We start from the raw sequence: 14462 nt of genomic DNA, 5'->3' as shown, positions 1-14462 counted from the left end.
ATCAAGTAGAATTGATACTGGATGTTTCTTTCAACATAAAAGACAGCAGTATTCCATTCTCCCACAAAAAAATGATTAGTTGCAACAATATAAGCAGTTTTCAGAATATCTATTACAGGATTTAGAAACCTTTGAATTCTGGTGATGGCATGAACCAAAATTTAGTTGATGAACAAAACGCACTACAATGCGTTATGAAGGCGTGGGTGTAATATACCTTTATGAGAGTAAAAACTAGCAGTGACAGCACCAAGTGTTCGCAATAAGACACAATGTAACATGTGCTCCAACTATTGGGGTAACTGGTTGCCTGGGAATGACAAATTAGGCCAATCAGTTTAAATTACAACCGAAAAAATACCAAATTCCAATCAAGTTTGAACTGAGTATATTGGCAATTTTAAAAGCCAATGACACAATCTGATGCTTTGGGGTAGAAGACTGGGGAAAATTGAACAGTTAGGGGGAGAACTGCCACCAGACCAACATACGTAGACTGCTAGTCAGAACTCTCTGAGAGGTACCTGTCCAGAGGAGGAGTTTGCATAGAGAAAAACCTCAACACTGACCTGGGAGCAAATCTACCGATGAAGATAAAGAGATTCGACTGCTGGCTGGTTTTAAAATGTGAATTTTTCTGTAAATCTTAATTAGGAGTTTCATCAGACTAGTATTATAGAAAGGAAGGTAAAATATAAGTTAGAGGAAGGAATTGTAAATAGTTGTGAGTTAATTATTCTCTGTTATACTTTAAGAAATAAAGTTGTTAATTTTTACTTTAGATAGATCTTGGCCACTTGAAGTTTTATAGATTATTGGAAGGGATAAATCTTTTCTGTGTTGCTGGTTTTAAATTAAGCAAGTGGGTTTACCCCGTGTCATAACAAATGAGACAGATTATGTTGGAGATGTGAACATGAATGTGAATAAATTATGTATTTTACTATGGCCAGGCGCAAGAGGATGTTAAAATCGGACAAGTCCACAATAGTATAGAATTAAGCATCTTCAATAGTGGACATGGAAGAGATTTGAATATGAATTTATCACTGACTGGAAATAGTTAGTGTGAAGTAATTGTTAATAAGCATAAACAAGGACTGGGACAATTCCACTTTATATGCTAATATGCCAAGTAAGTCACGATTACTAATGAGCCTAAATTCTGAACATTTTACAAATATAACCTTTCTATAATAAGCCAAAGTTTATTTTGAAATTTTGCTCAATCCTATAGTGAAACTCATTGAGCAGAATATTAAAGAAGGGATTGATTATGACATTATAATTTAATATCAAGGGAATGGCTACCACATACAAAATGTATAAAAACAACCAATGCAAACTGAGAAGGCAGAATTCAAGGGTGAGTCCAAAATTAGTAATGTGACGAAATAATAGAAATTCTCTATCCCAAGAAATATTTAATACATGGAACAACTGCTTAGTGAAAGCAATTCATGTTGTACGGATTAACTCCACTTAAATAGAACTTTCTGGGTGGGAGTAAAATCGAGAGGTCAAGTGAATATATAAGATAAGTACTTACTCAAATAAAAAAATTAAGTAACATCTTAAAAATCATTACTAGAGAACTGAAAGAGAATACTTAGTTTATGTACGTAAATTTGTTAGCCTGAAGGAATGCAGAACATTCCCACAGAAAATTGAAACAAATTCAGAACAAGCCCAAAAGCAAATAATTTTTTTCACCATATTGCTTAATAGACATAAATGGCTTTTTCTATGTTCCATACTTTCTACTGTATTCAGGAAGATACAGTCCAACTTTTGTGTCTCAAATATATTGAAGAAAGTGACTGCCCATATTTGGTGCACGGCTTTCCTTCCTCATTTTTATACAGATACAAGAAATAACCAACATTGAGTAAAATATTCAATTAATTTGATTCCTTAGAATTTCTAATTGATTCTGGTATGGCACATGTGGTGCAGTGGTAGTGTCCTTCCCTCTGGATTCAAGCCCCACCTCCTCCAGAAATATGCAACAATGCCTCTGAACAGGTTGATTCAGAAAATATCTATAAAATCAATATAGGTACTTACAATTTGTAGCCTGTTGGAATTTCAGAGTCAAGATTTGTGTGACAGAGTTCCAGAAAGTATACAATATGTCTGCTTGATTGTCCTAAAGAAAATAAATACTAATCATTAGTATTGGTATCCATTGCCTGTGACTTGCAAAAGTAAATTCACAATGTCATTTTCCCAAATGGCTACTGTTTAAAAAAAAATCGCTCAAGCAAATTAGACAGGTATCGGTATTTTCCTTCCTATCTTATTTGTCCCTGTAACACTGAGATATTGTGGTAAGTGATGGCATTGCAGCTACCAGTACTCATAACTAGAAGCAGAAGACAGCCATTTGGCTGTATATACCTGCTCTGGAATTCAATACAACAATGATTGATTGGTGTATTCCAAATTCCATATTCCCGTCTACTCCTATATACCTTTCATTCCATTGCCTAACAAAAACTGATCATCCTTTGCCTTAAAAATATTTGATGATGCTGGTTCCAGCACCTTATGAGGCAGAATTTTCCAAAGACACACAATCCTCTGAAAGAAAATTCTCCATAGTGATCCAAAAATGGCAACCACTAATTTTATAACAGTGCCACTTCAGTCCCTCGATTGAGAGCAGCCCTTTGGTCCTCTGGGACGTTACTAATCTTTGAATAGTGTCTCTTAGTCATGGACTGAAAGAAGAGTGGTTAGCACTGCTGCCTCACAGCGCCAGACACCCGGGTTCAATTCCCGCCTCAGGCGACTGGCTGTGTGGAGTTTGCACATTCTCCCCGTGTCTGCGTGGGTTTCCTCTTGGTGCTCCGGTTTCCTCCCACAGTCCAAAGATGTGCAGGTCAGGTGAATTGGCCATGCTAAATTGCCCGTAGTGTTAGGTAAGGGGTAGATGTGTAGCGGTATGTGTAGGGGTATGGGTGGGTTGCGCTTCGGCGGGTCGGTGTAGACTTGTTGGGCCGAAGGGCCTGTTTCCACACTGTAAGTAATCTAATCTAATCTAATCTAATCACTTCCAAATCTACCTTGGCAAGACCTTTCAGGTTCCTCGACATCTTAATCAAGTCACCATTGAAGAGTTCCAGTGAAGAGAAGTGCAATCTGCTCAACCATTCCTTAGACAATCTGTTCATTCCAGGTATCAATCTAGTAAGCTTCCCTTGAACCAGTTCCAACACATTTACATCCTTTGTCAGAGCCAATAGCCTTTGCAATATCCAATGTCTTGATATCATGTGGAGTGAATCGAATTGGCTGAGGCCTGGCATGTGGATACTGCTAATAAGACAGGGCTTGGAAAGAGGATGGACTAGTGGTATTATTGCTACACTGTTAATACTAAGACCCAGATAACATTTTGGGTGGCACAATGACACAGTGGTTGGTACTGCTGCCTCACAGCGCCGGGACGCAGGTTCAATTCCAGCCTTGGGTGACTGGGTGGAGTTTGCACCTTCTCCAATATTTGTGTGGGTTTCTTCTGGGTACTCCAGTTCTTCTCCAGTGCAGAAGAGGTAGATTGGCCATATTAATGGCCCCCCAGTTTGCAGGCAAGGTGGGTTAACTATAGTTAATGTGGGGTTACAGGATAGCATAGGATACTCTTCAGAGGGTTGGTGCAGATTTGATGGGCCGAATGGCTTCTATCTGCACTGTAGGGATTCTATGAACTTCTATGACATACCCAAGGTTGGTGATATTGATATCAGGTTGTTGCTCAACTAGTCTGCAAGATAGCTCGTCCAGTTTTGACACTAGCCCCAGATGTTAGTAAGGAGGACATCATAGGCTCAACCTTCCACTCTTCACCTTAAATTTATGTCCCCTTGTAACACTCTGTTGTACCCGGGGAAAAAGTTTCTGACTGTCTACTCTATCTATTCCTCTGATCATCTTATAAACCTCTATCAAGTCACCCCTCATCCTTCGCCGTTCCAATGAGAAAAGGCCTAGCACTCTCAACCTATCCTCGTACGACCTATTCTCCATTCCAGGCAACATCCTGGTAAATCTTCTCTGCACCCTCTCCAAAGCTTCCACATCCTTCCCTAAAGTGAGGCGACCAGAACTGCACACAGTACTCCAAATGTGGCCTAACCAAAGTCCTGTACAATTGCAACATCAACTTCACGACTCTTGAATTCAATCCCTCTGCTAATGAACGCTAATACACCATAGGCCTTCTTACAAGCTCTATCCACCTGAGTGCCAACTTTCAAAGACCTATGAACATAGACCCCAAGATCCCTCTGTTCCTCCACCTCACTAAGAACCCTACCGTTAACCCTGTATTCCGCATTCTTATTTGTCTTTCCAAAATGGACAACCTCACACTTGGCAGGGTTGAACTCCATCTGCCACTCCTCAGCCCAGCTCTGCATCATATCCAAAGCTGTACCATAATTATGTCAGCACATATCAATAGTTATTGTGTTGCATCAATGATTTTAAAAAAAAACTCAGTCATGCTGCTTCTAATCTTAAGAATTAAAAATAACAAAGAAACTTTGATCTATTTCAAAGAGTCATAGAAAGGTACAGCATGGAAACAGACCCTTCAGACCAACCCGTCCATGCCGACCAGATATCCCAATCCAATCTAGTCCCACCTGCCAAAACCCGGCCTATATCCCTCCACACCCTTCCTATTCATATACCCATCCAAATGCCTCTTAAATGTTGCAATTGTACCAGCCTCCACCACATCCTCTGGCAGCTCATTCCATACACGTACCACCCTCTGCGTGAAAACGTTGCCCCTTAGGTCTCTTTTATATCTTCCCCCTCTCACCCTAAACCTATGCCCTCTCGTTCTGGACTCCCCGACTCCAGGGAAAAGATTTTGTCTATTCACCCTATCCATGCCCCTCATAATTTTGTAATATCGCATAATTTCAAATGTCAGTGTTCTTACATTTCCTCCTACATTTATAAGTCATTATTCCTTGCAAATGTTTGCTTACTGCTTGCGTATTCAAACCAACTTGGATTTTGAACTGCTAAGACCTATTTTCTACAGGCTTCCCAGGATAACTAGCAAAAATAACATGAGTTGTAAATTTGAAAAACAAACCAATTTCACTATAGTAAACACAGACCCTGTAAATTCTTCAGTTAAATGGACAATAGCTAAGTATTTCAAATCCACACAGTTACTACAAATAAATACGTCAAGAGGTGAAAGGACTGGCTTAGTGTGTTTGTTGATTGTAGTTATCAGAATATATTTAGAACTAACTGGAAATTCCACAGGAAAAGATAAAATAAACTGACTGAGGAAGAAAAGGAATAAATTTACAGAAATTAGCTATAGATGTACAGCTCAGTATTAGATAGTGACTCTTATAACTGGTGCTCAATAAAACAAGAAAAATAATATGATTACATACTTATAGATTTTAAAATCTTACTAAAGGTAAATATTTAAATGTTTATTCATTGTTTAATAAATTTGTTGAAACATGAAGTTTTAAGTGATGATGTGCTGTTTTCAAAGATCTCAAGTACTTAAGAGCAACTATAAAGTTGTTACTTATTTTTCACATATTACCAGAAATTTAACTATATCTTATGACAAGGATAAATACTCTCAGTGAGATATACAAAGTTAAGATGCATCCTTGAAAATGATTGAGAGGGCAAAAATAATCTGGAATAATGATCAAAAGAAACAAGATCGATAGCCAACCACATACTTTCACAAAAATCAATGTTCTGATCAACTTCAATAGACAATAGGTGCAGGAGTAGGCCATTATGCCCTTTGAGCCTGCACCACCATTCATTATGATCATGGCTGATCATCCTCAATCAGTATCCTGTTCCTGCCTTATCTCCATAACCCTTGATTCCACTATCCTTGAGAGCTCTATCCAACTCTTTCTTAAACGAATCCAGAGACTGGGCCTCCACTGCCTTCTGGGGCAGAGCATTCCACACACCCACCACTCTCTGGGTGAAGAAGTTTCTCCTCATCTCTGTCCTAAATGGCCAACCCCTTATTTTTAAGCTGTGTCCTCTGGTTCGGGACTCACCCATCAGCGGAAACATGCTTCCTGCCTCCAGAGTGTCCAATCCTTTAATAATTTTATACGTTTCAATCAGATCCCCTCTCAGTCTTCTAAACTCAAGGGTTTACAAGCCCAGTCGCTCCAATCTTTTAACATAAGATAGTCCCGCCATTCCAGGAATTGACCTCGTGAACTTACGCTGCACTCCCTCAATAGCCAGAATGTCTTTCCTCAAATTTGGAGACCAGAACTGCACACAATATTCCAGGTGCGGTCTCACCAGGGCCCTGTACAGCTGCAGAAGAACCTCTTTGCTTCTATACTCAATCCCTCTTGTTATGAAGGCCAGCATGCTATTAGCTTTCTTCACTACCTGCTGTACCTGCATGCTTGCCTTCATTGACTGGTGTACAAGAACACCCAGATCTCTTTGATCTCTTCAGAGTATATGCTATTTTAAGACCAATTTAATAAATACATAAAATCATTATTCAGTCTTATTATTCTGTGATATTTTCAGTCTTCTGGACTATTACATGTGTTGCCTGTTATAATGGTTTCATTCTCTTAAAAAGCAATATATGATATTTGATTAAGTTGACCTTTTTTGTGGAATGAGACGGGACTCTTAGACAACTATGTGGCAACAGCATCAAAAACCAGATACTAATCTGCTCAGCTAATTTGTCTTTCAGCATTTCTCGGTTGAAAGTATGAAGATAATCATACAGAATAATCTTTGTCTTTGCTTCTATGATTATAATATAATCAAGGTTTACAATATTAATAAGGTTGTCATGGAACAGCAGTCATATTCCAACTTCTAGGCCATAAGACCTGGGTTGAAGTCCAACCTGCTCCAGAGGTGGGTCAGAACTGATGGACATGATTTGGACATGCCGGTGTTGTACTGGGGTGTACAAACTTAAAAATCACACAACACCAGGTTATAGTCCAACAGGTTTATTTGGAAGCACTCGCTTTCAGAGCGCTGCTCCTTCATCAGGTGGTTGTCTGATAGATGGAAAGTGTCTAATATTACTGAAAAACTAATGGTGCAAGAAAATAAACTCAAAAAATCTATAATATTTTGTGAACATGTAGTTTGGTAGTTTGTGAAGTCTTGTGTCTGAGCTGAAAGTATATCTTTATAAAATCATCTATGTACACCCTCCCTTTAAATATCCTCAATACCAACACTTAGAAACTCATTGTGTTACCTTAGTTATTTCATCAATAAAGCAGATGTGTGTCACTGGGTCTCTTTTCTTTGTTAAAACTTTCTGCAAATGCTGCACCTAAAATAAAGGAATCATCAATTTAAGACTGAAAATACAGATATTGGATAAATATCAGACTACATATATTTTGTCCTTAAAATAGCTTAAATAACACTGAAAGTAATCTGCTGTTACCCTACAAAGAATAAACCATTGTTTCTTGGAAAACCCTGTGATACAATTTGTCAGGTATTTTCTTCTACTACATAGTATTTTCTGGAAGATTCCATAATTAGTTTCCTGAATGAAGCAGCAGTGAAATTATGAGTAACATCAACAGGACCTAAAACAGGAAACAAAAAGCACCTGCAATCCACACCAGTTCACAAAAAGAAACGAATAATATATTTAATACTATATTTACTGTATTTTATTTCAAAGTAAATACTGTGCCCTGTGTATTTTGAATAAATTATATTGCCTATTAAGGTGCGAACAGACATGAGAACTTCTTGAAACAAATAAGGCAACAATCTTAGTCAAAAACAAATGGAACATAAGAACCCACAACTTGCTTAACATACAACAATCGGTCTACCACTATTCATAGACTCACTTAGCCATCTGGTTAGATCATTTGTAGTGAAAGAAACTTAAACCAAAATCTGTTGCCAAGCACAGACAACTGATTTGAACACTGTCAGCTGTTAAACTGGAAAAGTAAAAACTGTCTGTGTATTTGATGCTGAATGAGGATAAGCATATTGCAGACTGATGCTTGATTTCAGGAAATGTTCAAAGTTTAACCAAAAATTGCGAGGACAAGGTTAGCATGTGAGCTGCCAGAGGAAGTGATGGAGGCTAGTACAAATACAACATTTAAAAGGCATCTGGATGGGTATATGAATAGGAAGGGTTTATAGGGATGGGGCAAAAGGTTGGCAAATGGGACTAGATATATCTAGGACATCAGGTCGGCATGGACGAGTTGGACCGAAAGGTCTGTTTCTGTGCTGTACATCTCGATGACTCTAAGATGGTTAGCATATGGAAAACATGCAAGATGTCTCAAACTATGCCACCTTTCAAGGAAAACAAATTTGGTCAATGTCACTTTAAGGAAGCAGGGCTGCAAACATTGCCTGTCCATGTTCAATTCCCTTTTGTGTCCCGAAAAGGAGGCGAGTGCCAAAATTCCCCAAAACTTTCTACATAGAAGGAAACTGAGTATCAATATTCTAAGTCTAAAATTGTTTCAGCTTAATATTACTTACTGGAAAAAAACTGTTTGCATGAATACTTCAAGCCAGTATCGAGTAGATGTGACTTAAAAATTATCAATAACAATTGTCTTCTCTGCATCTTGATTTTGCTGTCAATTGTGTGAAAACGTTTTTTGTATTCAATGTGAATTTCAATGTTAAAATGCAGTGCACTGAAGTGATCACAGTGCAAAGTTGAAGACAAAGATCTTAAAAGAAAAATAATTGTACAAGTGTATCTTACAGTATCACAAATCACATTACAGAAAATTGCTTTTGAGCAACTGCAGTCAATTTGCTCCATAATCTCAATCAGAGCTCCATAAACAACAAGAAGAAAAATGTTCACTAAATAATATCAAGTTCAGTTCTGCTATATTTGGGAATATATTCACCAGAGTGCACAAGACTTCAATGCAAGTATTTGTCAAAAGATGGCACCTCTGAAGTGGAACTCGAAACCATAATCTTCTGATTGAACCACAGCTAACACTGAAACATAAGTTGAGCTTAGTTGTTTAAGTTCTAACCTATGACATTAGATTCTGAAATGAGGGTACAGAATACTGAACCATTCAAAACATAGCAATGCTCAAAATTTCAAAGGAACTAAAGAAATGAATAACTTTGCAGACTGCAGCCACAAATACAAATTTCAAGAAATCAGGAAACTCTGAAGCAAATTATTTCCTGCAAACCTGAAGATCACAAAATAGAATGTTAACTCTTTGGTAGTAGGTATAAAGCTGCTACACAACATCTAGCCTTTTCTGGTAATCAGATAATTTCTGCCAATTCCAAGAGAAAACAGTGCAGGCACACCCCAGGTCAAGGTCATATTTATACAAAAATATTATATGACCTACCTGGTGCTAATTTCTTAAAGATAAAGCACCTCATATGATTTTAGCAAAGGACTTACTAATCCCTACCAATGTGGAAATTCAACAGCGGAGGAATTCATTGTTAACTGAAACTACATAATTTCCAGTTACATCAACAAAAAACCCCCATCAGAACCTTACTTGCCCACATGCAGCACAAATTTGATCCATTAGTTTCTCCATATTCGTCCAAAGAGCAGCACGGAATGCTGGCGTGTTGCCTGGAGTCGGCATTGTGGCTCTTCCTGGTCCTGTAAATTTTGAAAACAAAGTAAATTGATGCAAAATTACAAGGAATGAGAAGGTAACAATGATTAGAATTTTGGATGCATTAAAAACACTGCTTCTCATTTACGGCAGTATATAAACAGTGTATTTGTGTTTTCAAAATTTTATAATCTTGAAAACTGTATTTCTATTACTGTAATATAATTTTTGTACAAGACTGAGACTTGCCTCTTGAGGTGGCTTGAATAGGTTGAGTTAACATTTTTATATCCAAAGCATTACTGACATTATCTTCCAGAGATACCCGATACCCATCGACTACACTGGTGATTGTTTCCTTTAAGGTTCCAAGATTGTAGAAAACTTGAAGTGCTGTTCCTACCTGTGTAGGATTCTTATAAAAATAAAATAACATGTTGTTAACAACACTTAAGATTAAGCTGCTAGATCTATTCCTACTTAACTGTATGAAACAAAATACACAAGTTACATTAGTATTTCTGACAAAAAGATGAGTCCCAAACTATTCCAGCCCCATTGATTTAAAGACTGATCATGATGTATACATATTTCCTTCACTCTCCATAGCAATCTTTCTACCAAATCAGTCAATTCCATTCTGATCATATCCCATCTCTACTTCTCCCCTCTTGTTTATCTGATTATGATTAATGTCTTCGAAAAGCTGGGTTACATTCTGAAAATTCAATCAGAGTAAGGAGCACTCAAACATCTGTCGGTAATCCAGTAACTTTCCTATTCAACCATCAACCAAAATATGAACATAATCACAATACTCCAAGGAACTTTCTCAGGCCTTACATTTCAGGCAAGCTCAGATATTGATATTGTTGAGGCCGAAGATCGACAATGATCACACTGAATGGAGAAGCAGGATCAAAGGGTTTAAGGTCTTTTCCTGCTCCTATTTATCCTGTTTCCATGACACATGTAATGTAAAATCATGCAAATTTCAAAGTTTAAAGAACTCAAGGCAAGAATAATTCATTTGAAATAGCATTTGCAAGATTAAACGAAATTAAGATTGATCCAGTTTACTATCTACTAACTTGATAGTCACATAATAAAGTACTACACTTGTTGACTTATTAATCTATACCAATTTCTTTACAACAGAACCAGACATAAGGCAAAGAAAAACATTAGGTGACGGAAAACTTTGGGACCATTACTTCAAAATCATGATTTCCTTCCAACAAGCCAAACCTACCACTTGTCACGATGTCTCAAATTAATCAATATACTACATTCAGAAATAAATCTACGTAATTTATATTTTAATTAATCAATGAGCAACTTCAACTGCCTCAAAACAGAGTAGGAAATGATTGTGTTAAGGGCAGAGGTGATGAGGATTTCTTAAAGAATATTTAAGAAAATTTTCTTGGTCAGTTCTTTCTTTCCCAAGGAGGATTCATTGTCCAAGGTAATGAAATGGGTCAGATGGAGAATATCACAGTTGAGAAGCATCTTGGGAATAAATGATCATTATACTGTAAATCTTAAATTAGATATGGAGTTAGATTATACAATGATGCAGAAACAGAGGCAGTATCTCACACTTAGCTTTAAAAGGAGTAGAAAAAATGTAAAGATGCAATTATTAAAAATTAACTTATGAAAAAAGTTTAAAAGTTTTAGTGTCTAAAACATATGCATTTGTGAGTAGTGCTATACAATCACTGATATTGACTTCAACAGACATAATATGCCCTGGTTTTACATCTTAGAAATGGCAATCCCAACAAGGCATCATTCTTGCAATAATACACAGGTAATTAGAATCAATTAACCATTAACCTAAGCTATCACAGAAAACTTTATTAATCTTCCAAAAAAGTGAAAAGGTCCGTTCAAACTATTTCCTGGATCTCACCATGTGAGTTTTTAAGTGTTTAACATACACAGTTTGGTTTTCTGAATCATGGGTTAGAATTTTCCTAGACAATAAATGAGGTGGGCATTGGTGAGAAAGTTGAGAAGAATTGCATGAAACCAGCATTGAGAAGATTCTTGATGCCACAGCAAAATGTACCATTTTCCAAACAAGTTTTAAACATTGAGATGATACGCTCATTAATAAACAGCCAGCCACCAATTTACATATATTAACTTGCAATAATACATTATTATTAGATCACGTTGTCTCCTTGCAATTTCATATTCCCCATTCACTAGATAGAAACTAGAAGGCAACAATTCCTGCCATCAATCAGAGCAGTTACCTGGCAAGTCCAGCTCACTGCTTGCTTCTCCAGCACTCTTATCATGGACACCAGTCATCAACCTCTCAAGGCACACCCCTATCTATAGAAGTTGTCATCACATCCTCATGGTATATTTTCAACTCCATTTGCAAGTTGGTGGCTTGCTTTAATGCTGCACTTTGGACCCATACTGGCGCCTTCTATTGCAATGCCTCTGCAACACTTTGTACACAGGGAAAGACTCTTATCTCATGGACTGAACCAAGCCACATTTCAGGAATCCTTGTTAGCTCTCTTGGCACCTGCTTAGATCCTTGCAGCATCCCTGCCTTGTCTTTTTGCAAAGGTTTACAGGCTCACAGTACTTTTATCTTGCCTTGTCATTTAGCACAGACACAAAGACAGGAAGCTTGTCATATTTGTCAGCAATGATCAGTCAAGGGGATGGACACGTATGAACTCAATCTCAACTGGACCAGTTTGCAGTGTATGCTGCAAACACAATGTATGTGCATCAACTGAATAGCTATGTCTCAAACTCTTCCATCAAAAGAGATACCCTTCAGTTGAGGTAATTGCACAATAAGTCACATAGCGTATATTAGAAATCCAGGGGTTTGAACACAGTCAGTCAGTCAGTCACTTCATGCAGGTGGTCAATAATCTGCAGTCCAGGTTTTGGGTCAGTGTCAGTCCAATGGTTCCCGAACAACCAGTCTGGGAAGTCAGTCAAGGTGATGCACAGAGATCAGTCAGGGGTCTGGTCTGTCATTGGGGGTCTGTCCACTAAAAGACAAAGGGGAGTTATCATATTAGAAATGAGTGCTGTGGGAGGAAAGCTGGGGAGATTGGAGCAAGACGGAGTGTTTACTTCTGTGAGGGAGGGAGCTCACTACAGCTTGGGCTAAAGGTGCCTAATGAGCATTAAATCCTGTATTTGAATCTTAAGTATTAACCAAGTATATGAATCCAAATCTTGCCCCAAAATACTCTTACCCATGTCATACAGCATCAGGAATAAAATCATTAATGGCTATGATATACAAGCAGTGTATTGCAGCATGAAAATATTCACCGTAATTGACAAGAGTAGCAAGCACCTTCCAGGTTCCCATAGCTTTTAATTCTACCTGTAGTAAGTAGGAGGATATGATGAGCGTGGTACCATAGGAACTTGATGTAAAGGTAATGAGGTGACTTTGGGAAGATAATGAAACTCACCAAAGTTGACACTCAGCTGATTTCTGATAAAATTAAGCCCTTGGTCTTTTACTCATATTATTCATCCTGCAACCAGTAGCAATACTGGTCTGTAAATATTCAAATTTTTCAATCCATTCACTTTAACAAGTTATAATGAAAATTCAAACTGTTAAAAATGGGATTGTTCCAAATAATTCAAAATGATTGTTATAACATGTTCATTGCCTTACATAAACAAGTTTCTGACACTCACATCTCACAAGTACTAAGTGACCAAATTTGTTAATTGCTACTCTAAGTAATAATACTGAGCATCAAAAGATCCGAATATAACATTTAAGTAAACAGTGACAGAGTTCTCAACCATGTTATCAATTAAAGACATGCTGCATCTGGCACTGAAGACAAATGAGATATGGCAGGAGATGGAGACATGTTGATCACTGGAATTACTCAACATCTGTTGTCTGTACACTACAGGAACATGTATTGTGATTGTCTGAGGATCAACATGGTCTTGGCAGTTAAATTAAGTTAAATTATACATCACATAGATATGATATTAATCAACTACTGCTGCTACAAACAAAGACCGAGCTAGAAAGACTCACCAGTCTTAAGATGCGTTTATTAGCAACTTGCAAGTTCGTAACAGTGTGGTTTCTATTCACCAATAGTATTATTTTGTATGTTTGTTTCTTTGCCAAATTTGCTTTCTTTTCCCCTAAAAGCAGTGGGGTGCAATGTCACTGTTAATATCATTTTATTCTTTACTATCATATCCAAACTGCATGTGATTATATGTGAACCTAGCTACTAAGAGTCAGGAAGACTATTAATCTAACTACAAGTACTGTGGCAGTACAAGAGAAAGAGAATTAATGTTTTGAGTCCAACATGACACTTCTTCTGAACTGAAACCTAATCATCTATCTTGGTTTAAAGGAAATTAATAAAGCATAAGAACAGACAAACTTGCAATTCTATTGCTTTGGAACAAGCTAAAGGTAAATTATCCTTCCTTATACTTCTCAACTTGCTTTCCTTAGATGACACCATCCTTCACCAAAGGCCTGGTTCCATTTTCATCTATTACATCATAGCCTGAATATTACTTGCAATGGTTCCTCTTTCCCTCCTACACTATTAACTCTGGTATATCCCAAGGGTCTACATTTGGTCCTGTCATTTCTTATCTACATGTTGTTCCTCAGTGATATCATGTGAAATGCAGACTTAGTTTTCACATATAAGCTGACATCCCAGGTCTACCTCATTATTAAATTCATTTCCCTATTGTGGCCAATTATTTCAGGGAAGACAGTCATCTCTGTAAAATTTAACACTCTAAACATTTAACAAAGAGTGCTCTGAGTAATTAGAT

The 14462-nt window shown here is 37.4% G+C and overlaps 1 protein-coding gene across 1 annotated transcript in view; it reads right to left on the bottom strand.

The window, feature by feature from the left end:
* Window positions 1–14462, bottom strand: part of cog5 (component of oligomeric golgi complex 5) — a 131461-nt gene that overhangs the window by 42452 nt on the left and 74547 nt on the right. Inside the window, exons 8-11 of the mRNA XM_043713659.2 lie at window positions 9876–10041; window positions 9561–9670; window positions 7274–7351; window positions 2068–2149 (exon numbers count right to left, since the gene is read on the bottom strand). Coding sequence (XP_043569594.2) covers window positions 2068–2149; window positions 7274–7351; window positions 9561–9670; window positions 9876–10041 — 436 coding nt within the window. The remainder of the gene's footprint in view (window positions 1–2067; window positions 2150–7273; window positions 7352–9560; window positions 9671–9875; window positions 10042–14462) is intronic.

The sequence above is a fragment of the Chiloscyllium plagiosum genome, unplaced genomic scaffold (assembly GCF_037043375.1).
Source record: "Chiloscyllium plagiosum isolate Xiang-an unplaced genomic scaffold, Cpla_swu_hap1 HiC_scaffold_23, whole genome shotgun sequence".
Taxonomy (NCBI): Eukaryota; Metazoa; Chordata; class Chondrichthyes; order Orectolobiformes; family Hemiscylliidae; genus Chiloscyllium; species Chiloscyllium plagiosum.
The sequence above is the reverse complement of the archived record's forward strand: the minus strand, read 5'-3'. Positions and strand labels throughout refer to the sequence as shown.